A 23,266-nucleotide genomic window follows, 5' to 3' on the forward strand; every position below is an offset into this window, starting at 1 on the left:
TACCATGCACAGCTGCATCAGATATTGCACACTCAGTTTTAGTAAATCAAACATGTCTGTCCATATGAGGAGGAGGATCCTCTGGCTCAAGTGTTGTCAGCAGAACTTTTCAGAAAGAGGAAATTTGAAAGGCTGTTCTTTGAGGGCAAACACTTGTTTGGACTATCTTTTGATGCCTTCAAACAGAATGTCAGGGACCCCAGACTTTACCGCGGCGCACGGGTCTGCGCATGCCCGGTATGCCGGGGCGCACTTGCGTGCGAGCATTAGGACCTGCAACGGCAACGACGGTCGCGCATGCGAACTCGCGATCGTGGACACGTGCCTGGCACCAGTGAGGGCGCAGGGCGCCCTATTTAAACAGTGACATGTCTGTACTCTAGTTGCCGTATGGTCTTTACCTGTATCTTGTGTTTCCTGAGAGATTGCCTTGTTGCCGACCCTGCCTGACCCTGATTCGCTGACTGTCTCCTGCTCTGATCCCTGGCTTGTCTGACCATTCTCCTGTCTAATCCTGCACGTTTAATCGGCTGTTACCGAACCTGGCAAATCCTGGTCACAGTGAAGGGGTGCCCCCACTTGTGCGGGTTGGGGGAAGCTTACGGGACTTCTCTGCTGCTGTGACTCAGTAAGTCACAGATGACGGCAGTGTGGTAACCAGAGGTTATAGGTTGGAGTTTCACTGCTTTTTGGTTGCCATCACCTTGGCTTGCAGGGTTTCTGAGTTGGCTGCGCTCTCCTACAAGAAACCTTTCCTGGTTCTTCACCAGGATAGGGTAGTGTTGAGACCTTGGTCCTCTTTCTTAACTAAGGTGATTTCTTATTTCCACCTAAATGAGGATATTGATCCTAAACATTATAAATGGAAGGTGCCTTATACTTCGGATGTTGTTTAACTTGTTCAAATTTATCTGAAGGACACTGCATCATTAAGACCATCAGATTCCCAGTTTGTTTCACCCAAGGGTACTCACAGGGGTTGGAAGCGTTCCATTATTTCTAGGTGGCGTTTTCTAATTTCTCAGGATAATAGTATCAAGGACAAGGTCTACCAGATAAATGTTTGTGCCTCTGCGGATGCTAGTTTTGGAAGAAAGTTCTTGCAGGCAACTTGTAGTCATCTGTTTTGTTTTTGAGGCATGTTGGTACACATGTACATTTTGCTATACAGTAAATGTGTATATAAATTTGTAATCTTTAACCTGTTTCTGTTGTGTCTGGGCACAGTGAAAATTATTTTCTTCGATTATTAGTAGTAGTAGTGTGATCCTAGATATTGATGCCATCTGCTAGCCCACATAACTCAACCCTTGTTGACTTTGATATTGGTACTCTCCGCTCCTCGCAAGACCTCCTACTCTCTAGTTCCCTGGTCTCCTCCTCCCATGCCCGTCTCCAGGACTTCTGCAGAGCCTCCCCCATTCTCTGTAACTCTCTACCCCAATCCATCAGACTATCACCTACCCCCTCTCCTTTAGGTGCACCCTGAAAACCCATCTCTTCAGGGAAGCCTACCCTGCCCTCAGCTAATTGCTGATCTCCACTACTCTTCCTACCACTCCATCCCCCACAGCTATTTCCTCCTGTACCACTATCCCCTCCCTCCTAGATTGTAAGCTCCAAGGAGCAGGGTCCTCGAACCCCTAATGTATCGAATTGTAGTGTTACTGTACTGTCTCGTGTACTGTCTCTCATTGTAATGTACAGCGCTGAGCAAACTGTTGGCGCTATATAAATACTGTATAATAATATTATAATAATAATATCAGGTGGTAAACACCATTTGTGTTTTGTGGGCATTATGATTGAAAAGAATATAGCGACTGTCTTTGATGCTCCTCCGGTGGAATCTTCAAGGTATCAACTGAGCACAAGCCGGCACAACAGACGTGGACCTTCACTCCCTTGAGAGAGTCACTATATTCTTTTCAAAGGGAAACAGAAGGAGACACGTGGCTCTGCAGGGGGAGTAAGTTGCTAATACCTGCATACTATGAAGGTGTTTTTTTGGATCCAGTCATAGAAATGCAGAGGGCTGGAACCAATGAAGTAGCTAGTAAGGATCGCCAGTGGATAAGCAGAATCTGATCTCATCCCTAAGCGTGTATGACCTATCTATTAGGTCAGGGAAGAAGGTGAGTGCATGGTGCACCTACCCGGTGATGGGAAACACCACAATATAGTCGGCACAGTGGAGTAACACATGTAATTGTTCACCATAGTTTGGAGTCACATATAATTTGTTTAATGTGAGTGGATACTGTAGCACGGCTAATGTTTGGCTATTTAAAGCAGTGTTGCACTATGGTATGTTTTTGGCTTATTTTGATCTGGAGTTTAAAGGTCCAATGGAGGCATAACACGTGGAAGGAACGTCACAGATCAGAAATTTGGAAACACATATTCCTTTTAAAGCTTGTTTTGGTCTATTATAATTTATAGGTCAATGGTCAAGGTGAGCAGGGAGTGGGGCCACAACTCAAGCACGGTGTTGATTATTGCTGGAAGATAACGCAACATATATTGGATGTTTATTGTCATAATTTTGTTACACAATCATTTTTTTGGACTGTCACTTTGTTTTAAAAACTTATGGTTTTAATTTTGAGGAGGTAGCGCACCACGTTATTTTCATTTATCTAATTTGAGTGTGAGTACACCAGAGCAGTGAGTGCAGCAATCTTCTTTCCTGATATTATTATCATTGGAACATAGCAGCGCATACGCCTTTACCATTTGCAATCCTGAATATTAAATCCTCTGTGTTTTGTGATGTTTGATTTAGGTAATCATGATTTTACCTGTTACCATTTTACCTGTGAAATATATATTGTAGGACACAGAGATCCCTCTCCTCATTGCTTTCTACAAAACTGAGCCTTAGTGGAGCTGGGAGGGGTTATTCCTGGGTGGAGATTCCTCAGCCAGTGTCAATTCCCCTGAAGGGGGCAGCATAACCTAAGCAAAGCCACACAGAACTATTAAAATGTATGACTAAACCAGTTTAGAAGCCTGAATTCTCTGAATGGCTATTACAAACCATCCTTTAAATGACCATTCCAGGACAGGTTAAGGTAAATGTGACAAAAGAAGAGCTGTCATAGAAGAAGAATAAGCTTGCATTTTTGCTGGGATTTGACCACTAACCCTCTCATTAAGGCTGCTATATACTGTTTCAGTTTAGGCCGATTGTGCAGTCGAATTTTGTTGAAGTTGAGTGGAAATTTCTAGTCCAATGCAGTCACTGGACATTCTGACATCCCCAGGTGCCAACTGTCAGAATACAATATTCAACCAGGGTAATTTGCTATACAACTTGGATAGGGGAATCTTTTGGATTTCTTTTGTTTGGCCTGGATTGTTCTTTTTTCACTGTTCATGTAGAAGTATCTGCATAACTCTATAAGTAATTATAGGATAACTTATGCACAGTGCTTATTCAGACATAGGTTTAAAGGTAAGTGCCCCATAAGTCCTCACTGCCTTCCTCTGCAGCTTGAGTAAAATATTCCACGGTCAGACCTGCCGCCCTCCATCTTTTGAATGCCTGAGCAGAGTTCACAGATAGGTGAGCTTGTTTTTGTGCTAATCTCTACATCAGTTACTGTCCATAATGTATAATCAAATGTAGGTAGGGGATAGTCCGTAATAATAAGGGTTATAAGAAAGGAAGGCTGGTCCTGGGTTTGAGCACCCAAACAGATTTGCTAAGTTGGGTGAAGATGTGGGGGTGGCAAGCTCAGGGGTGGTAGCCCTGGATGTCACTGCTATCCCTACCTAACAGCCTGGTGAGCAGACCATCTGGTAGGGGTGGTGAGGGTAGTGCAGGAAGGCCTAGGCAGTTGGTGGTAAGAGGGGATTCTATAATCAGAAGGTCTGATAGAATGATTTGTTGCCAGGATCGCTTCAACCAAATGGTTTGCTGTATACCTGGTGCCAGGGTTCGGCAAGTGGCAGACTAGGTTGATAAATTACTGGGAGGGGCTGGGCTTGACCCAGCTGTCTTGGTCCATGTTGGAACCAATGACAGAATACATGGAAGATGGAGGCATCTTAAGAAATTAAAGAACTAAGCTGCAAGTTGAAGAGAAGGACCTCCAAGGTGATATTCTCTGAAATATTACTTGTGCCATGTGCAACTCAGGAAAGACGGGGGGAGATTAGAGAACTCAATGCATGGCTAAAGACCTGGTGTAAGAGGGAAGTATTTGGGTTTCTAGAGCACTGGGCTGACTTTTCATTGGGGTGCAACCTATATGTTAGAGATGGTTTGTACCTAAATGGAAGGGGGTCTGCTGTGCTGGGGGAGAGGTTTATGGGACAGCTGGATGAGTATTTAAACAAGGATCAAAGGGGGAGAGAGAATTAGATTATAACGGGGTAGACAGATCAGGCAGCGGTCAGTCCTTATTGGTGGGTGTAATGGGGAAGATGGGGGGAGGGCTATGGCAGGTGATGAGAAGGTTCCCATGTTACCAACAACCATTAGAATTGGTATCATTTGTACGAAATAAAAAATATGCAAATACGTGTGCACAAGGTGTCAGTTCTTTATAGTGTTTATTCACCAATGCCAGAAGTCTGCCAAGCAAAATAGGTGAGTTGGAAGCTTTGGTGCATGAAGAGAACTATAATTTAATTGGTATTGCTGAATATTGGCTTCATTCTTCGCATTAATGGGCCATTAATATTCCTGGCTTTGTTCTCTTTCGGAGAGACAGGGTAAAAAGGAAAGGTGGTGGTGTCTGTCTCTATGTAAGAAGTGATCTCAGAGCGAGTGTGAAAGAGGACCTAGTTGATGGAGAGTGTGATGAGGCTGAAGCATTATGGGAGGAACTGCACATGCGGGTGCGTACTACAAAGGTAATCATTGGAGTTTGTTATAGGCCTCCCAGTGTTAATGAGGAGGTGGAGACTCTGCTCCTTGCACAGATTGAAAAGGCTGGGACAGTGATAATAAGGGGGGATTTTACCCGGAAATTGACTGGAGTAATGGTACTGCAGGAACAGTTAAAGGGCAAAAATTTATAAACCTACTACAGGACAATTTTATAGTACGGTTCATAGAGGCCCCAACTAGGAATGATGCTGTGCTGGACCTGGTAATCTCAAACCATGCAGAGCTTATTACTAATGTCCATATAAAAGAACATCTGGGTAGCAGTGACCATAACATGATTTCATTTGTTAGCTGTAAACAACAAGCACATATACGGAAAAATAAAAATACTCAACTTTAAGAGGGCTAATTCTCCAAGGCTGACAGCTGCTCTCCAAGACTTAGACTGGGAGAAAATATTGGCATCGATGAACACAATACAGAAATGGGAGTTCTTCAGAAAGACTGTATGTGACCTGCAAAATATTTTCCCATGGGCAACAAGTTTAAAAGGCTAAAAATTAAACCTATGTGGCTCAAGGCCAAAGTTAAAAAAGCTATAGATAATAAGAAAAGAGCGTTTGTTAAATATAAAAATGAAGGAACGCTATCATCGTTTAAATATTACAAAGAATATAACAGAATATGTAGAAAGGAAATCAAGGCCGCAAATATTGAAAACGAACGACAGATTGCAAAAGATAGCAGGACCAACGGCCAAAAATTCTTCTACTATATTAATAGTAAAGAGGTCTGGTCCGAGCATGTAGGCCCTTTACAAAATCTATAGTGGGTGGGGACAAAGACGAGGCAAATTTATTAAATACCTTCTTCAGCTCTGTGAGGAGCATGGGGAAGTGCTTGTCCATAATGGGGATAGTATTGACACCAGTTGATCCACATTGGCTCACAACTGATATGGTCTGGAAATATTTAGACAGAATAAAGGTGAATAAAGCACCTGGACCAGATGGCATACACCCACGAGTCCTTAAAGAATTGAGCTCTGTCATTTCAAAGCCATTGTTTCTAATTTTTAGGGACTCTTTAATGACTGGCTTAGTACCACTGGATTGGCAAAAGGCCACTGTGGTGCCAATATTTAACCACTTGCCCTCCAGAGGATTTACCCCCCTTCCTGACCAGGCCATTTTTTGCGATACGGCGCTGCGTTACTTTAACTGCCAATTGTGCTGTCATGCAATGTTGCACCCAAATGAAATTTACGTCCTTTTTTTTTTGCCACAAATAGAGCTTTCTTTCGGTGGTATTTAACTGCCTGTACTTTTTTTAATTTTTGTGCTATAAGCAAAAAAAGACTGACATTTTTAAAAAAAAAAAAACCCTATGTTTTTTTTACTTTTTGCTATTAAACATGTCCAGTAAAAAAAATTAAAAAATCAAATTTCGTCATAAATTTAGGCCAAAATGTATTCTGCTACATGTCTTTGCTAAAAAAAATCCCAATACATGTAAATTAATTAGTTTACATGAAAGTTATAGTGTTTACAAATGGCGGTATATATCTATATTTTGTGCTAGTAATGGCGGCGATCAGCTACTTATTGCGGGACTGCGGTGGGCATTCTGACACTGGGGGGAACTGACTTGGTGTCACTGACATCCTCAGTGACACCAATACAGTGATCAGTGCTAATAAAAAGCACTGACACTGTACTAATGGCTCTTGGCAGGAAGGGGTTAACACGTGGGGCAATCAAAAGATTAAATGTGTGCTGTTTTACTATGAGGCTTTGTGCTGTGTTTCACTGTAAGCACACTGCTTTGTATGGCTCTGCTATGCAGAGCCATACAAATCAGTGTGCAGGAGCTGACAGGGAGAGACCTGTATTGTCCCCTACCCTACCCTATATACACGTGATTTTGCGCACCCGTGCCACCCTGTAGCAGTATTTCTGCTATAGGGTGGCACGGAAGCGTTTAAAAAGGGATCAAAATCTTTACCAAGTAATTATAGACCTGTTCGTTAAACGCTCCAGTATCTTCCCAATTATACAAGTTAAATAAAAGACTACATAGATGAGTTCTTCCTGGAAAAAAATATTTCAAGAAACAGACAGCATGGATTCATGAAAGACAGAAGTTGGTAAACAAATCTGATTTCTTTTTATGAGGGGGTGAGCAAAACCATAGACAGGGGGGTGGCGGTGGACGTTGTATACTTGGATTGTGCAGAAGTGTTTGATACAGTTCCCCACACACGGCTAATGTGTAAGGTAAAGTCTACAGGCTTGGAAAAATCTGTATGTAAATGGATAGAAAACTGGCTAAAAGATCGTATCCATAGAGTAGTAGTTAATGATTCATACACTGAATGGTCTGGGGTCATCAGCGGTGTACCCCAAGGTTCAGTGTTGGGACCCTTACTTTTTAATATATTTATAAACGATATGGGGTCTGGGATTAAAAATCCCATTTCAGTCTTTGCAGATGACACCAAGCTGTGCAGTGGAATAAAGTCCTTACAGGATGTCTCCAACTTACAAGCCAACCTCAATGCACTGTGTAATTGGGCAACTATGTGGCAAATGAGGTTTAATGTTGATAAATGTAAGGTTATGCACTTGGTGGCTAAGAATATGCATGCATCATACATACTGGGGGGGGGGGGTAAAACTGGGGGAATCAATGGTGGAGAAGGATCTGGAGGTTCTGGTAGATCACAAGCTTAATACTGGCATGCAATGCCAAGCTGCGGTTTCTAAAGCGAGCAAAATCCTCTCTTGTATTAAAAGAGGTATAGACTCCAGAGAGAGAGATATCATTTCCCCCCGGTACAAATCAACATTGGGGAACTGGAGAACGTACAGAAAAGGGCAACCCAACAGATTAGAGGCATGGAGGAGCTCGGCCCAGGGTGAGATATTCACCCTGAGGTCATCACAGAGGACAAGGGGGCACTCTTTGTGTCTGGAGGAAAAGAAATGTAGTCTTCAAATACGAAAAGGTTTCTTCACAGTAAGAGCTGTGAAAATGTGGAATAGATTCCCTCAAGAGTCGGTTCTGGCCAGCTCAGTGGATTGCTTTAAAAAAGGCCAGGATTCTTTCCTAGATACACAGAATATAACTGGATGCTAACGTTTATAGGTAAAGTTAATCCAATTACCTCTCGGGGGAGAAGGAATGTTTTCCCCTGCAAGAGCAAATTGGATCGTGCTCTGCTGGGTTTTTTTTTTTGCCTTCCTCTGGATCAATTGTGGGTATAGGATTATAACTTTTTTTTTGGTTCAACTGGGTGGACTTTTGTATTTTTTCAGCCAGACTAACTATGTAACTTTTGCTTAGCAGCACTAGGGTTGTCTGTTCAAATCCCAACCATGACACTACTTGCCTGGAGTTTGCATATTCTCCCTGTACCTATGTGGGTTTCCACCAGGTACTCCAGTTTCCTCCTACATTCCAAAGACATGCTGGTATATTCCTTGGCGTGTGTGTGTGACTGCGTAAATTGACAGTGATATAGAAGTACTTATATTGAATACATGGAGATCAGCAGGTGAAAGTGTATGTTAATTTATATCAAACAAATTTGATTGCTTTCTTTAAAGTGTGTTTGTTTTGCCTCAAAACAAAGTGTTTTTAACACTACTACAATCGCTCACTAATACACGGATTAGGCTTAATAAATATTAAAGCAAAACATGATTTATTGAATAAGTTCTGTTAGTATAATAACATAAGAATTGTCAGAATTACAAATCACATTTAGATCATATTATAGCAAGAATAAAGCATCAATACATCACCGGATATTGTAGCATCACCCACTGCCCAGTGACTGGGGGACTCCAACAGTCAGCAAAGGGGAATCCGGGAAATCACCGCAAGGCACGTCTGCCGCATCTTCAATGAGTCCCAAATTCCCCTAGAATCCCCCGTCTTTTATATACATAGTTTGGAATGTCTTTATCTACTGCCATGCGCAGTATCCCCTGGTTATATAACGTCATGTATGATTCTGCGGAGTAGTTAGAGTCAACGCGTGATCGGCTGTGCCATCACGCGTAGTTACCTATTTTGATGGAATGCACATCTGGTGAATATCAGCCACATCTCTGGTTTCAACTGGTTTTAACTGGTTTAATGTACACTTCCAACATGTTATTTTGAACTCCAGTTACCCATCTAATGGTTATAATCGTTAGCATTATGACAGTTGAGTGTCAATCACTTCTCATCCATACATCCTATACACTCTTGTCACATATGTATCACAGTGTTGTAACTGCTTACCTCTTCCATTGCAGTGCCATCCTGTCATCATACTTCCTTAATGAGAAATTAAATCTGCATGGAAAGATTGGATGTTTACTGAGCATATTGGGATCAACTGTGATGGTTATCCATGCCCCCCAAGAAGAGGAGATTCAGACTTTAAGTGAAATGTCTGTTAAATTAGCGGACCCAGGTAATGCTCCTACATATAGACGTTCTGTGTTATGAGTGTCAGTGCAATACTGTGTACTGTTAGAAATAAAATTTTGCAAGTAAAGCATCCAGCTGATCATAATTTCTGCTTTGCTGGATGCCAAACAAATGTAATCCATAAGGGTGTGACCACTGAGTACGTGGATTGAACAATTGCACCTCTCACAATGAATCAAACAATCCACATAGCAAATACAAGAAGAGAGGGGTTGCAGCACATAGACAACACAATCTACATATAAAGCATGCAACTGGAAATGCAAAAAAAGTGATATAGTAATCATTGGATATCGGAAAGATACATAATAACAACATCAATGAGCAACATGTGTAATCGCTAATCTAGATTTGAATCAGCCAGAGCAATTCTAGTCCAGAAACAGAGAAAATACATTTTAAAGAAACTATGCTAAATCAATATTATGGTTTAAACCTTGTGATGGCAAACGTATTTAATTCAAAGATCTAGTGTACCTCTTTGTGTTTCAATGCTGTACTGTGGTCACTGCACCTCGTCTATTACTATTAACCTAAGGTCAGTGACCGTTTGTCCAGCCCCCAAAAAGTCTCTTGGCGCAGGGAACTCTGTCTGTTCAGATCTAATAGAATATCTATGTTGTGGCATTCTGTCCCTAACTTTTTTCTCACTTATATACTAAAGTGTTCTTGTAATCTTTTGTAAATAAACCATGTATGTACTCTGACATATGAGATATTAACCACTTGCCTACAGGGCACTTATACCCCCTTCCTGCCCAGGCTAATTTTCAGCTTTCAGTGCTGACACACTTTGAATGACAATTTGCGCGGTCATGTAACCCTGTACCCATATAAAATTGTTATCATTTTTTTCACACAAATAGAGCGTTCTTTTGGTGGTATTTAAGTGCCACTGTGGTTTTTTGTTTTTTGCGCTATAAATAAAAAAAAGAGCAAAACATTTTTTTAAAAAAAGGTTTTCTTTGTTTCTATTATAAAATTTTGCAAACAGGTAATTTTTCTCCTTCACTGATGTACGTTGATGAGGCTGCACACATAGGCAGCACTGATGAGGTGGCACGGATAGGCAGCACTGATGGGCACTGATAGGAGTCACTGATGATGCTGCACTGATGGGTGGCACTGCTGGCCAGCACAGGTGGGTGGCACTGATGGGCACAGGTGGTGGCACTGATGGGTACAGGTGGGCGGCACTGCTGGGCACTGATCATCAGGGCACTGATTATCAGTGCCGATCACTTCTCTTGACAATTGCCGGTTATTGGCAGTACTCTGCTCATGCTGTGACAGCGTGAGGAAAGTGCAGCTGATAACCGGCAACTGTATTTACCTGGTGATCTGTGTCATTGGACACAGCTGATCACATGGTAAAAGGCCAGTGATTGGCCGCTTACAGTATCCTGTGATCAGCTGTGTCCATAGGACACAGCAATCACCGGCAGCATGCAGGGGGCGTGTTCTCGAATGACGTCCATGGATGTCGTCCCAGAACTAGACAACCGTGCTGCAGCTGTCTTTCGGCTATAGTGAGGTAGGGAAGAGGTTAAATCACATCGTTCTCTGCACCATCGAAAATAGAGCAAACATTGCCCTTGAAGCAAAGCTGAAGTTCTGCTGTAAGAAACAACTAGCAGGCAGGCTTTCATTGCAGAGGTGTCATGCACTCTTCTGCGATAAAATGCCCCTCCCTGCCTGCTCGCTGTCATCCTTAGTACTGTAAACTGAGCTGCTCGTGCAACTCGGCTTACATTGCCAGACCGGTCTTTGAGTGTTGGCATGACTAGCTTGTTATGAATGACATCATCCCGCCAATGAAGAGGCTCCAAGACCAGCAGTTTTGCTTTATCCCCTTACCACTGTGGACATTAAATGCATGAGTGTCTGTGTGTTTAGGGTGGATAAAAAGAAAAGCAAATGCATACAAATGTTTCTGGGCCCAATTACAAGTTCAAACAAGAAAAGATCCACACACACGGTACCTTAAGGCATGCCAGGAGCTGGAGAATTTATTTTGAGTTATTTAGTAGTGGTTCCTGGTAATGGTAAAAAAAACAGCATCTAAAGTTTAAAAATATTTTTTTTTTTTACTATTTGGGACTTTCTTTCTTTGATTTAAAAAACAGGAGATATCTATTAACATTTACCACTGATAAAAGGCCCAATTTGTCCCAAAGTAAACATTCATCTAGATACACTAGGTAGTTGTAAAGATATGTACATTTTTGCTAACCCAGGCCAGTTACAAACTGTGTTAGGCATTAAAGTGGTTGTAAACCTTAGACATGAAATCTGAACGATGCATATCCCTTTACAGTGTGTGTTTATCTCAATTCAGAGCACTAATGCAGGCCATAGATAGGTCAAAAACCGGCCGTTTTTTCTGCCGAAAGAAAAATCGTCTGATTTTTGTACCGTGTGTGGGTTACTTCGTCGCCCATTTTTCAAGTTTTTTTTCTCTTTTGGATTATCGGTCATGTTGAGAAATTTTCGGAAAACGACGATTTTCTCCTCATTGATGGTCAAACTGTACGATCGTTTTTATGAAAATTTTATGCGCATGTGCAGTGACCTGGAAAGAACCTGTTACAGGTTATGATTTTCACGGCTTAATCGGCCAAGTTTAGTAATCATTGGTGGTTACGTCGGATATAAGACCAACCAATATTTTGTTTATCGAACAAAAATTTGGAATAATTTAGTACCATCTATAGCCTGCATAAGGCTGATCATAGACAGGTCGTTTATCGGCCGAATTTTCGGCCAATAAATGAAAAATCGGTTGTTGCTAGCACCGATGCTGCCACCAATGTACCCGAAAAACGTCGGTTTTTCGTGGATTTTCCAGCATGACCGATAAAAATAAACAAGAAGATCTGCAAAAAACGACCAACGGTATTGCCCCACTAACGGTGTGAATATCGGCCAATTTTCCGTGCGGACGAAAATTCGGCCGATAAACGACCTGTCTATGGCTTACATAAGTGTCATTTCTGTCTGCTGCTATCAGAATGAATCACTTCTGACAGGTTTTCCTGACACCAAAAGAAAAATAGTGACAGGGAGAGACCTCCAACAGATTGACACCCTCAGCTCTGTTCCTGTGTGAAGGGGGGGGTCTCTTCTTTCCCCTCCAATCAGCTCTCAGAGCTCTCCTCGCTGCTATAACTTCAGCTCCCCACCCCCCGCTTTTCAGAGCTGAGAGATCCTGTTCAAATTCTGCACTTTGTATGGACGTAGGGGACAGGCGACTGAAGATAGAGGGGTACAATGTAGGTAGGAGGATTTGTTTTATCCCTGTATCACCTGCGAACAGTCACTTCACTGGGTTTATGTAAAGATTTCCAATCACTTTAAGAAGAAGTTAAAAACATTAGCACTCTGAATATAAGAATGGGAACAATCCCTTTCTGGTGGATCTAAAAAAAACTATACAGATTGTCTAGGAATGTGAGATTGAAAGTTCATTATTGTTTAAAACCAGACATCAAGTCAGTAAACCACATGAAACCTTTGAATAAATCCTCTTTAGGTTTAGAAATGAAAAGTGAATTTACATCACCCTCGTCATATGCAGAAGCTGAAATGTTTATTAAACTAGTGGACAAGTATATTAAAAAGATTTTATTTGATTATGAATTTCAGGATTATATTTTTTATCATTCACCATCAGATATAAAGTGAAGCCTACAGATAGAACTTCACTGGGTAACCTTAAGACTGCATATTTTAAAGGGACATTTTTAAACAACTGTCTGGATCTTTTAATTACCTTGTTTCCGCAAGGTTTAAACCACAATTTAGATTTTTGTTTATTTCATATGTTTTTATTTATTGTCTCTGTTTTTGGAGTAGGAATCATCCGGCTGATTCTATATCTAGATTAGCTGTTACACCTGTTGTTAATTGATGTAATTGTGTATCTTACTGATATACAAAGATTGCTCTGTAATACGTTTGTCATTTCCAGTTCCATGTGTATAGATCATATGTTGATTTGCCTTTCTTAGTCTTTTTACCATCAAGGAACCCTTGAAAACCTTTTAAGATTTTGGAGGATTTTCTCATCTACTACTTGTAGTACATTAGTGTGTCAGTGAATTGCAAATATAGTAATAAATTGATGGGGGATGAATTCAACTTAAAGAAGAGATATCAGCACAAGGAGCACATCCTATTGACTGTAGGTTATGTCCACTGTGCTGATTTTTGTTTTTTTATTTAGACTACATAATTACATAGGTAAGGTTGAATAAAGAAATCAGTCCGTCCAGTTCAACCTGTGTGGGTGTGTAAGTATTCTGTCTCTACCATTTCCCATATCCCTGTGTATTATGTTCAATAAGATGTCTATCTAAGAGTTTTTTTTAAATTAGCAACATTACCCGCTGCAACTACTGATTGTGGAAGGGAGTTCCACATCCTTCCCACTCTCACAGTAAAAAAAAAAAACCCTTCCACAGTTTAGGGTTGAACCTTTTCTCATCCAACTTCATTGAGTGGCCACGTGTCTTAATGAGTGACCTGAGACTGAGACTTCCCAGTGCTGGAATCACCATTAAGATATTTGTATATTTCTATCATATCCCCTCATAAGTGTCTCTTCTCCTGGGAGAATAAGATTTATGCTTGCAGTCATTCCTCATAACTGAGATCCTTCAGTCCTCTGTCTAGATTTGCTGCCCTTCTCTGGACTCTCCAGTTCTAGTACCTCCTTCCTGAAGACTGGTGACCAGAACTGGATGGGCATACTCAAGATGTGGCTGAACCAGAGTCTTGTAAACTGGTAGAATTATAGTTTTATCACTTGAGTAAATATTTTTTTTTAATTCATGCTAATATTCTGCTGGCCTTGCTTGCTGCAGCTTGGCATTCCATGCTATTGCTGAGTCTATCATCAAGCAGGATCTCCAGATCCTTTTCCCTCCTTGATTCACTCTAGTTAGGCTTCTAAACTTACATTGGTGCTCAGTGGAAAACATGAACTTTGCATTGGTGCTCGGCAAAACTGGAGTGAAGTCTCCATAGGAGGGATTCACCATTGGTTGGATATAAATCTGCTGCAACAGCAGGATAAACTCTGATGTAGATCGATGTAACTATGGGAGGGAGTGCTCCTGTCAGACTACAATAGGACATCAGGAGAGATCCCTGCATTACACATCGTTCTGTTAATGCGGGGACCTGTAAGGTTTTTCTCATTCAACCAGCAGGTTGAACGAAGTAAAAGCTGAATGTGTATACCCAGCTTAAGACAGGAAATGTGTTACTGGCTGGCTCACCAGGTGAAACAAAGGAAAACAAGAAAACTAATGCAGCCACCACATCTAGAGATTGGTAAGCTGCAATATATTACATTTCTGCTTTTTGGTTTACTACCACTTTAATCGCCTCCCGCCTGCCATATAGGGAAATGACGGATGGACAGGAACGCCCTTGTTCTGGGAGGATGTTATATGATATCCTCCCATTCTAGTTGTGCATGCATGCCCCGCCGATCGGTGGTGTGGCGTGTCCCTCGGACACAGCGGATCACCAATTGCGATAAAGAGCCAATTACGTAGCCTCTACCATGTGATCAGCTGTGTCCAATCACAGCTTATCACATGTAAACAGAAAATGCTGGTTATCGGCAGGAGAGTCGGTAAGCAGCATTTCTCAGAGGGGACATCTACATTGATAGTGCTGCCTTTCAGTGCCACACATCAGTGCCCATGAGTGATGCCTGTCAATGCCCATCAGTGCTGCCTATCAGAGTGCACTGATAGGTGGCACTGATGGGTACTGATGGACTGCACTGATCAGGCACTGATGGGCATTGACAGGTATCACTGATGGGCACTGATAGGCGGCAATGATGGGCACTGATTGGTACTGATAGACTACACTGATGAGAAGGCACTGATAGGCAGCACTATCAGTGCCCATCATTGCGCCTATCAGTGCCAGTCAGTGCTGTCTATCAATGCCACATATCAGTGCCCATCAATGATGCCTGTCATTACCCATCAGTGCCATCTATCAGTGCTGTCTAAGAGAAAAAAATAGTCATTTCCAAAATTTTATACTTTTTTTTTTTTCTTCAAAATTGTCTTTTTTAGTTTAACAAAAAGTGAGGATTAAATACCACCAAAAAGCTCTATCTGTCTAAAAACAAAATGCTAAAAATTTGGTTTGAATGACAATTGTAACACTATACCCAAAGTGTGACAGCACTGAAAGCTGAAAATTGACTTAGGCAAGAAGGGGGTGCAAGTGCCCAGTAGGCAAGTGGTTAAAGGAAGGGATGCACATGAGGGGGGAAAGAGCGAAACAGAAATTTCACATATTCTGTGTAATGCCTGAACATAGATTTCAGCCAAGCATCATTAGAATTCTATAGCTGTGTGTGTAGGTGTAGGATATGGAAGGACGCATATGTTTGGAAATACACAAACGAAATATCTAACACATTATTGTTTTTCTGTCCTGTTCTTTAGGTTTTGTGCTCTTTGCAACAGCAGTTATCATTGTTTCACTGATTCTGATTTTTGTGGTGGGACCAAGTCATGGGCAATCCAATCTTTTGGTGTATATTTCCATCTGCTCTGTCATTGGAGCCCTTTCTGTTTCCTGTGTCAAAGGATTAGGAATTGCTATTAAAGGAATCTTTGCTGGAGAGCCTGTCCTGAGGAATCCCTTGGCCTGGATCCTATTGGTCAGCCTTATAGTTTGTGTAAGCACTCAGATAAACTATTTAAACCGAGCTTTGGATATATTTAACACCTCCCTAGTGACTCCAATTTACTATGTGTTCTTTACCACCTCAGTGCTTACATGCTCTGCCATTCTGTTCAAAGAATGGCAACATATGTCTGCTAATGACATGATTGGGACCTTCAGTGGCTTCTTAACCATTATTGTTGGCATCTTTTTATTGCACGCCTTCAAAGATGTTTCTTTCACCTTGTCCAGCCTTCCTGTTACCCTGAGAAAAGATGAACGAATCATGAATGGGAATCTATCCAACAACATCTATGAACACCTAAATGGGAATGAGGAGAGCGCTCTTCTCTGTGAAAATGAGATCCAGATAAATGAGAACACTGCTTCTCGCCGCAGCGGAAATCTGGCATCTTTTTAAAATGAAATGTTTTTTTCTCCGCTACTGGCAAACCTCATACACAATGTTAATCTCATGAAGGGTCACCGAGTGAATGATAAACATTTTAATTGCTGGTAACAGTTTGCTCAGTGATGTCATGTAAGAATGACTTGTGGTAGCTGTGGCACCGCTGTGTTGCTCTTCATTGTTTGGACCAAACAGCTTTATCAAAGGCATTCTAAACATAAGGAAAGCCAGCAACATACCCAACCCAACTTCAAATCCATTGCAGACAGTAAAGCAGAAACATCAGAGTTAATGTGGTGTAGCAATCAAATGTGTCACTGATGGGAATATGATGATGTCCACTATTATAATGGGATGGGTAGGCAGCCTCAGCTTCCTGCAGCTTTATTCCTGGAGGATCAAAGGCTGCCTGAACCTCCCATATAAATAATGGGTATATTTTTAAACATTTGATTGAAGCCTCATTTCCTTATACAATGTTTTCATGAACAATTATGTCTTATGGGTTCCTTGGATGTCAGAACTGTAATATGCAGAAAATGTCAAATACAAGCTACCTTAGATAAAAGGGCTAATAATCTATCAATAACATTTACAAATATGTCAATATATAGCAAGATATACATGGAATTTACTTTGTGTAGCCCTTTTTTCAAGAGTATCTTAGATTTTGGTCTGAGGAGGGTCTGAGCAATGACAACAGTATGTAATAGAAAACCTCTTCCTCAGGATGATAAATTTAGCTTGGATGAATTCCGTTGTTCTTAAGCTACTGGAACACTATTATATTTTTATATTTGTGAATGCTACTGACTGCCCTTTTAAATAAACTAAGTTTTAATGTATATTTTCTGCCCTTGTGAAGGAAACATACCGAAAAATACAGGGGCTGCCATACTGACCTACAGTTGGACACTTGTTCAGGATAGCAGCCTCTGAATTCTCATAGTACAAGTTATTTTAAATTCTTTGCACTTGTGGACTCTCAGAAAAGCTCATGCCCTTAATAGCACTTAGTGGCAGCACTGTGGAAAATATAGACTGCATTAAATGCCATGGAGCAGGAGGGGGAGTCTGCTGCTGTCCAGTATCAAAGTATTTTCTTTTTATTTGAAAGGCTACTGCGAGCTCCTGTCAAAAACTAAGATTAACTGAGAGTTTGCATGCCACCGTTAAGGAGATTAAACCAGATCACTTTGTATATGCTGGGTTTTGTATTAAGAGATGCTTTCTACTTTTACAGTATGCCAGTTTTGATTTGAGTCTTGAACGGGTTGTCTTAGCAGTAGATAAAATTGCAAAACGAATCCTTGGCAATAATAGGATGCGGAATCTGTGGGGCAGACTAGGATACTGTAATGGCCTGTGACAATGTAATGACCATTAGGAGGCCATGCAAATCTGTTCTTTGAAAAATCAATGCAAAATTTATAGATGATAGGTCTTTAAATGCTTTTGTGATTTGGAAATGAATAACCTTCATTGGCAATCCATGTAAATTTCCCGTGCTTGGCCATTTTGGAATGTCTGAATATTTGAAGTGATTTTATCCCTCCAATCTGTACAGACAATCCTATTATTACTGATTTTGATTGGGCTAGCTTGAGCAGCAACGTTTTATTTTGCCTTACAATTTTATTTTCTGTTCTTAATTTGAGCATGTAAAACTGTACATAATTTTTAGACTCCTAAAGAAAAAATGTTGCACTGGTAACTTTTAATTGTACATAAATAATACATGTCTAAAATTCTGTTCTGTATGCTTTATGATTTCTACACTGTCTCATGCAATTTAAGCTTGTTGCCTTTGTACGATACAGGATTGAGTAAGTAATAAAAATTGTGAAACATAACTTATTTTGAAATAAAATGTTTCTTTGAAAACTCTCAGCTACGGCCTAAATATTCTTTAAAAGCATAATATAGCGGTGTCAACTAATACATAAGTACAATATACCTAATATTTGAGGACTGATTTACTAAATGAAGACTCACACAGTTTGAGTTTTTGTTTGTCAGGAAATTGACCTCCTTAGTTTATAAAGACTCTTTCACCAAATACTGTTTGTCTTGCAGCTTTGCAGTCAGATGCACCCAGTTTTTTTCCACACTAATTCTGTTACCTTGCAGTAATTTCAGGATGAATTGGAAATCACTTTAAAGATGAAGTGTGATTTAAAAAAAATGGATTCTGTTAATACCCTTGATCACTATGCTATCATTAGTTTTCATTATCCCTTTTGTTAAAAACATAATTTGTTGTGGATATTCTGAGGTCATTGCTGGTGCCCAGCTGTTTCCTCTTCAATCCATTCTGTGTAGCAAGGGCTGGAAGACAGCCCATTCATATCACCACAGTTTTGTTTCAAGATCTGCAACCTAAGGAAGACTGATGGACAGCAGGAACCAATAGGGTGTAAGAGAAGAGCCATCGTTGGGAGAGGAAAGCTACTTTTGTAATTGTAAGTCACTCAGCCAGGAAATTGGGTGTGTTTAAGGATGGGTGCTGCACATTCTTTGCCATCTACTGGTAAGAGTACGCCGGCACAAATGTATGTATGTATACAATATGTATGTATCAGCACAGGAGCAGAGTGTGAATGGACATCCTAAAGATAGGGGAAGGCTGGAGCTCAGCTTTAAAGCCTAACTCAACTTTTTATTTTGTTTGCATAGAATAGGGGGAGGGTTAAACGCCCTTGTATTTTTGCTATATGTGTCCATTAGTAGGTATTTTTATCGTACATTATGGGACACAGCATCTTCATATCCATTACAATAGGGGTTATTCAGCCACTTCCAGGTGCCTGGACACTGGCAAAAAACAAAAAAAAATAAAAAACAGGATCCCCTCATTAGGCAAGGCTTCAGTTTTTTGTTGCTGGTGTTGTAGGCAGTCGTTATGTCTGTGCAGCTCTCTGCACAAACATGGCTACAGATCACAGTGGAATAGCACAGTGTGAGATTACAGGTTGCAGCAGTGCTTTGCAGTGGGAAAATGGATCACAGCAAGTATATGGTTGACCTTCCTGTTGGGGGTGGCAGGACACTGAAAGACTATCAGGTGTCCTCTTCCCAAAAAAAGGAAAATATGTCACCAGCACACCAAGGATCTCTAGAACAGGTCCAAAGCTTTATTTAGGGATCACATCCTAGTTAAAATGGTGATGTTTTGGAGCCACATGTGATCGCTAAATAACGTTTTGGATTTTTTCAGTGTGCTGGTGACATACTTTTGGCTTTGGATATTTTTGGTTTCCAGACCGTAGTTTTCACAGCACCCACTTGCATCTACAGTCAGGTTCCGCAATGTGTGTTGGGAATATTGTACTTAAACTTCCCAAAAAAGGGTACCAGTGTGCTGGTTTCCTTCTGATACAGTGCCTCTCTGCTGACTTGCTAGCAAGGATCCATGCAGGCCAATGTCTCTCAGATGACAGAAGAAAGGGTATGTAGAGGGTGAGGGGTTCCAAATACCTGTGGGCAGAGGAACCTGGATGTAATCCCACAATTTATCACCTGGGAGTCAGTGTGTTCCGTATAACTTTGACTCCCTATGCCAACCTGGTATCTCTGCTACTTCTGGGGCACCTTCCTCCTGTCTATTTGTGACCAGATAAAGATGAAGCAGATGAAAAATCCTGAGTTACAGCTGCACTTTTCCAGAATATTTGCTGATTTGGACTGCCTTGCTTGTAAATGGAGGCATTCCTCCTTATTATGGAGGAACCTATAGAGGATGACAAGAATGTTCCTGTGGAAGGGGGAAACAGAAAATTCCTTACCTGAGCAATCTGCTCTTGGAGCAAGCCAGGGTCAGCATTTATCTCAGACCCAAAAGGCCTTTTGAGTTTTCTTGGATTTCAGATTTAAGGTTACCGCTTCCTGAAAGCCTTCACTACAAATATTACAGGGTTAGGATCATCGTGTTTACCACAGCATCCCAAATCCTTCCCTGTACCTCCTAATTTGATGGATGTTTTATACGCAGATTGGGCTCACCTAGATAGAGGGGTGTTTATTCTGCCAAAGAGGTTCACTTACTAATACCTTTGTAGTGCGAGTTCACTAAGAAATGGATTATGCCTTAAGTGGCTATGGCAGTCTCTTACAGTATATCTTTAAGACACTCACATGCCCAGAGGATGAAGTTCAAGTATGTAAGGATGCCTCAGAAGAGCAAAAGTAAGTGTACTACTGTGACCCAAAAGGGAAGTATGGCCCAAAAAAAAAAAAAAAAATCTTTGCCCATATGTCTCTTAGGATCTGGGCTTGTCACATGATGAAACAGAGGAATTCTACTAATGAAGCCCCTGGAAACCTGGAGCATTTCCATGTGCTGTTGGATTCCCCCTGGATGCATTGAAGAACCCCATACAGCAACTTTTTAGCATACACATGTGCAGGATATTATGGCTGAAATGGGGAATGTTTACTGTTTAAAGGGGAACATTTGTTTGGTCTTGCTGGATTAATTTCATCCAGGTGACTCTGAATTAGAGTACTAAGTTTCTGCTTAAAACAGAAGGCTAAGCCCTCCTATTTCAAAAATTCTTTTTGCAATCTCCGGGCTCTGGCTTAATGCCAAAAGCGCCAGTCCCCGTTTCCATAGGAAACCTTGGCCTCCAAAGTCCTTTTAAGCAAGGGATAAGGCCTCTTCACAATGCCAGAGCGCCCCCACTCACTTGGGTGAGAGAATGTTTGCAGTCCTTTGCAGAGGTTTGGTAGGGGGAGACAGCAGACAAGTGGGTCCACAATATAGTGGTTTGTGGCTACAAAGTGGAATTGCAGAGGATCTCCCTTCAAACTTTTTTTTTTTTCAAATGCTGATTTGAATCCACACAAAAAGATTTGTAGTCTTGCAGGCACTCAATCATCTTCTCTCTCAAGGAGTGATTATTTTGGTTGCAGAGTACAAAAGGTTTTGAGGATTCTACTATTTTTTTTTATGGTTCTGAAATCAAATTGCGATATTCATCCCATCTAGGACCTCAAGAAACTCAACAAGTTTCTGCGAGTATCAGATGGAATCTATGCAGTCAGTGGTGACCTCTCTAGCAGGCAGTTTTCCTGGTATCAGTGGATATCAGAGGCTTACCTGCATGTTCTAATCTGTCCATCTCACCAAAGGTTTCCTATGGTTTGCAGCAGGTTACCACCACTTGTAGTTTGTGGCCCTGCAGTTTGGCCTATCCACAGCTCCCAAAGTGTTCACCAGCATTTCAGTTCTGATTTGCTAATCCTGTTATAGGTTACTTGGATGACTTACTTCTGGGGGAACAATCTGCTTACCTACTGGAGACCAGTGTCTCACAAAGTACATGCTCTGGATCAGTCCAGATGGGCTCAGTCTGCTTTAGTCCCAACCCAGTGGTTGAAATATTAGGCCTGATCCTGGATCCATCCAGGTGAAAGTGATCCTCTCTGTTGAAAAATGGTTTACTCTGAGGACTCTGGTGGATTTGCTCAAGACTGACAAACCCCTCAATGCACTTTTGCATGAGAGTTCTGGGAAAGGTGGTAGCCTCTTTCAAGACTGTGTCCTTTGCCCACTTGTCATTCAAGGCCCCTCCAACTGTATATCTTAGCAGCATGCAATAGGATGCGGTTGTTGGACTCCTCATTAAACCCCCACGAGCCTGTTTCTGGACTGGTGGATCTCCTCACGTATGATGGAGTTGGGAAAATTATTTCTTCCTTTATCCTAGAGAGGCCTACCACTGGATGCCAGTCTGATGGGCTGAGGTGGCATTCTGGACAATTTCTAGGTCCAGGGAACTTGGTCACCCCAGGAGAGGTTTTTTCCTATTAATATTCTGGATGGCGATTCACCTTGACCAATTGCATTGATCAGAGCAGTTGAAAGGCCCAATCACAGCGGTGGTATACATAAATGTAGGAGGCACCAGAAGTCAGGCTGCTCAGGAGGAAGTGAAATTCGGCCTAGTTTGGTAGGAACTACATGTTCCCATGCTGTCTGTTGTCCACATTCCAGGAGTAGAAAATTGGCAGTGAAATTTTTCTCGGTCATCTACCCTTGTCTTTGGGGGAGTACCCAAAAGTGTATGAGAAGATATGTTGATGGTGGGGATATTCTTCAATATCCAGTTTACTGCAAATCTGGAAAGGTTCATCTACAAGACCAGAGATCCTCAAGCCAGTAGATACTCTGGTGACACGGTGGGACCAGTTCTTCCTAATTTATGGCTTTCCACTGTTTCAGCTTCTACTTTGTCTGCTTTTCAGGATTTGAGTGGAAGAAAGTTCTGATCACTCTGGCCTTAGCCATGGGAATTGGTACTCCAGTATTGTGAACATGTTGGCAGAAGAATGGCAGAAGACCCTTGGATCCTACTGAATCGAACTGACCTTCTGCCACAAGGTCCAATCTTCCAACCTTTTTTGCAGTCTCTGGATTTGACTGCATGACTGTTGAAACAAGGGTATGAGGAAAGTCTATAATTTGTTCATTCCTACACTATTGAAGACTCGGTCTGAGTTCAAGGAAGATTTACTACAGAAATTGTAAACCTTGTTTTGCTTGAGTATGCACAAGAGGCAGATTTTGTCCTTGGCACTTTTCCAGGGACCGATTGCTTCACATTCCTTCGCATGTGCCTTTAAGGTGTCATGCCTATTGTTCCATGGATGTGTAGAATCTCAAATGTGGTGTCTTCTCAATTGCAAAAATCTCCATTTGAACTTTATCAGGGATATTCATTTAGTCCTCCTGTCTTGGAAGGTACATTTTTCTGGTTGCCGTTATTCTACAGCCTCATCCACAATTTTTTTACCCAAGGTGGTTTTCTTCATTCCATCTCAACCAGGAC

The 23,266-nt window shown here is 41.4% G+C and overlaps 1 protein-coding gene across 2 annotated transcripts in view; it reads left to right on the forward strand.

The window, feature by feature from the left end:
• The window catches only part of NIPA2 (NIPA magnesium transporter 2), a 52,860-nt gene extending 34,534 nt beyond the window's left edge, over positions 1 to 18,326 (forward strand). For both annotated transcript variants that reach the window (XM_089693509.1, XM_089693510.1), the window contains 2 exons: positions 9,148 to 9,308; positions 15,805 to 18,326. In XM_089693509.1, coding sequence (XP_089549635.1) covers positions 9,148 to 9,308; positions 15,805 to 16,448 — 805 coding nt within the window. In that variant the 3' untranslated portion in view covers positions 16,449 to 18,326. The remainder of the gene's footprint in view (positions 1 to 9,147; positions 9,309 to 15,804) is intronic.
• The last annotated feature ends 4,940 nt before the right edge of the window (positions 18,327 to 23,266 follow it).

Source organism: Staurois parvus, unplaced genomic scaffold, assembly GCF_062004578.1.
Source record: "Staurois parvus isolate SC_StPar_1 unplaced genomic scaffold, SC_StPar_1.0 ptg000634l, whole genome shotgun sequence".
NCBI classification, from domain to species: Eukaryota; Metazoa; Chordata; class Amphibia; order Anura; family Ranidae; genus Staurois; species Staurois parvus.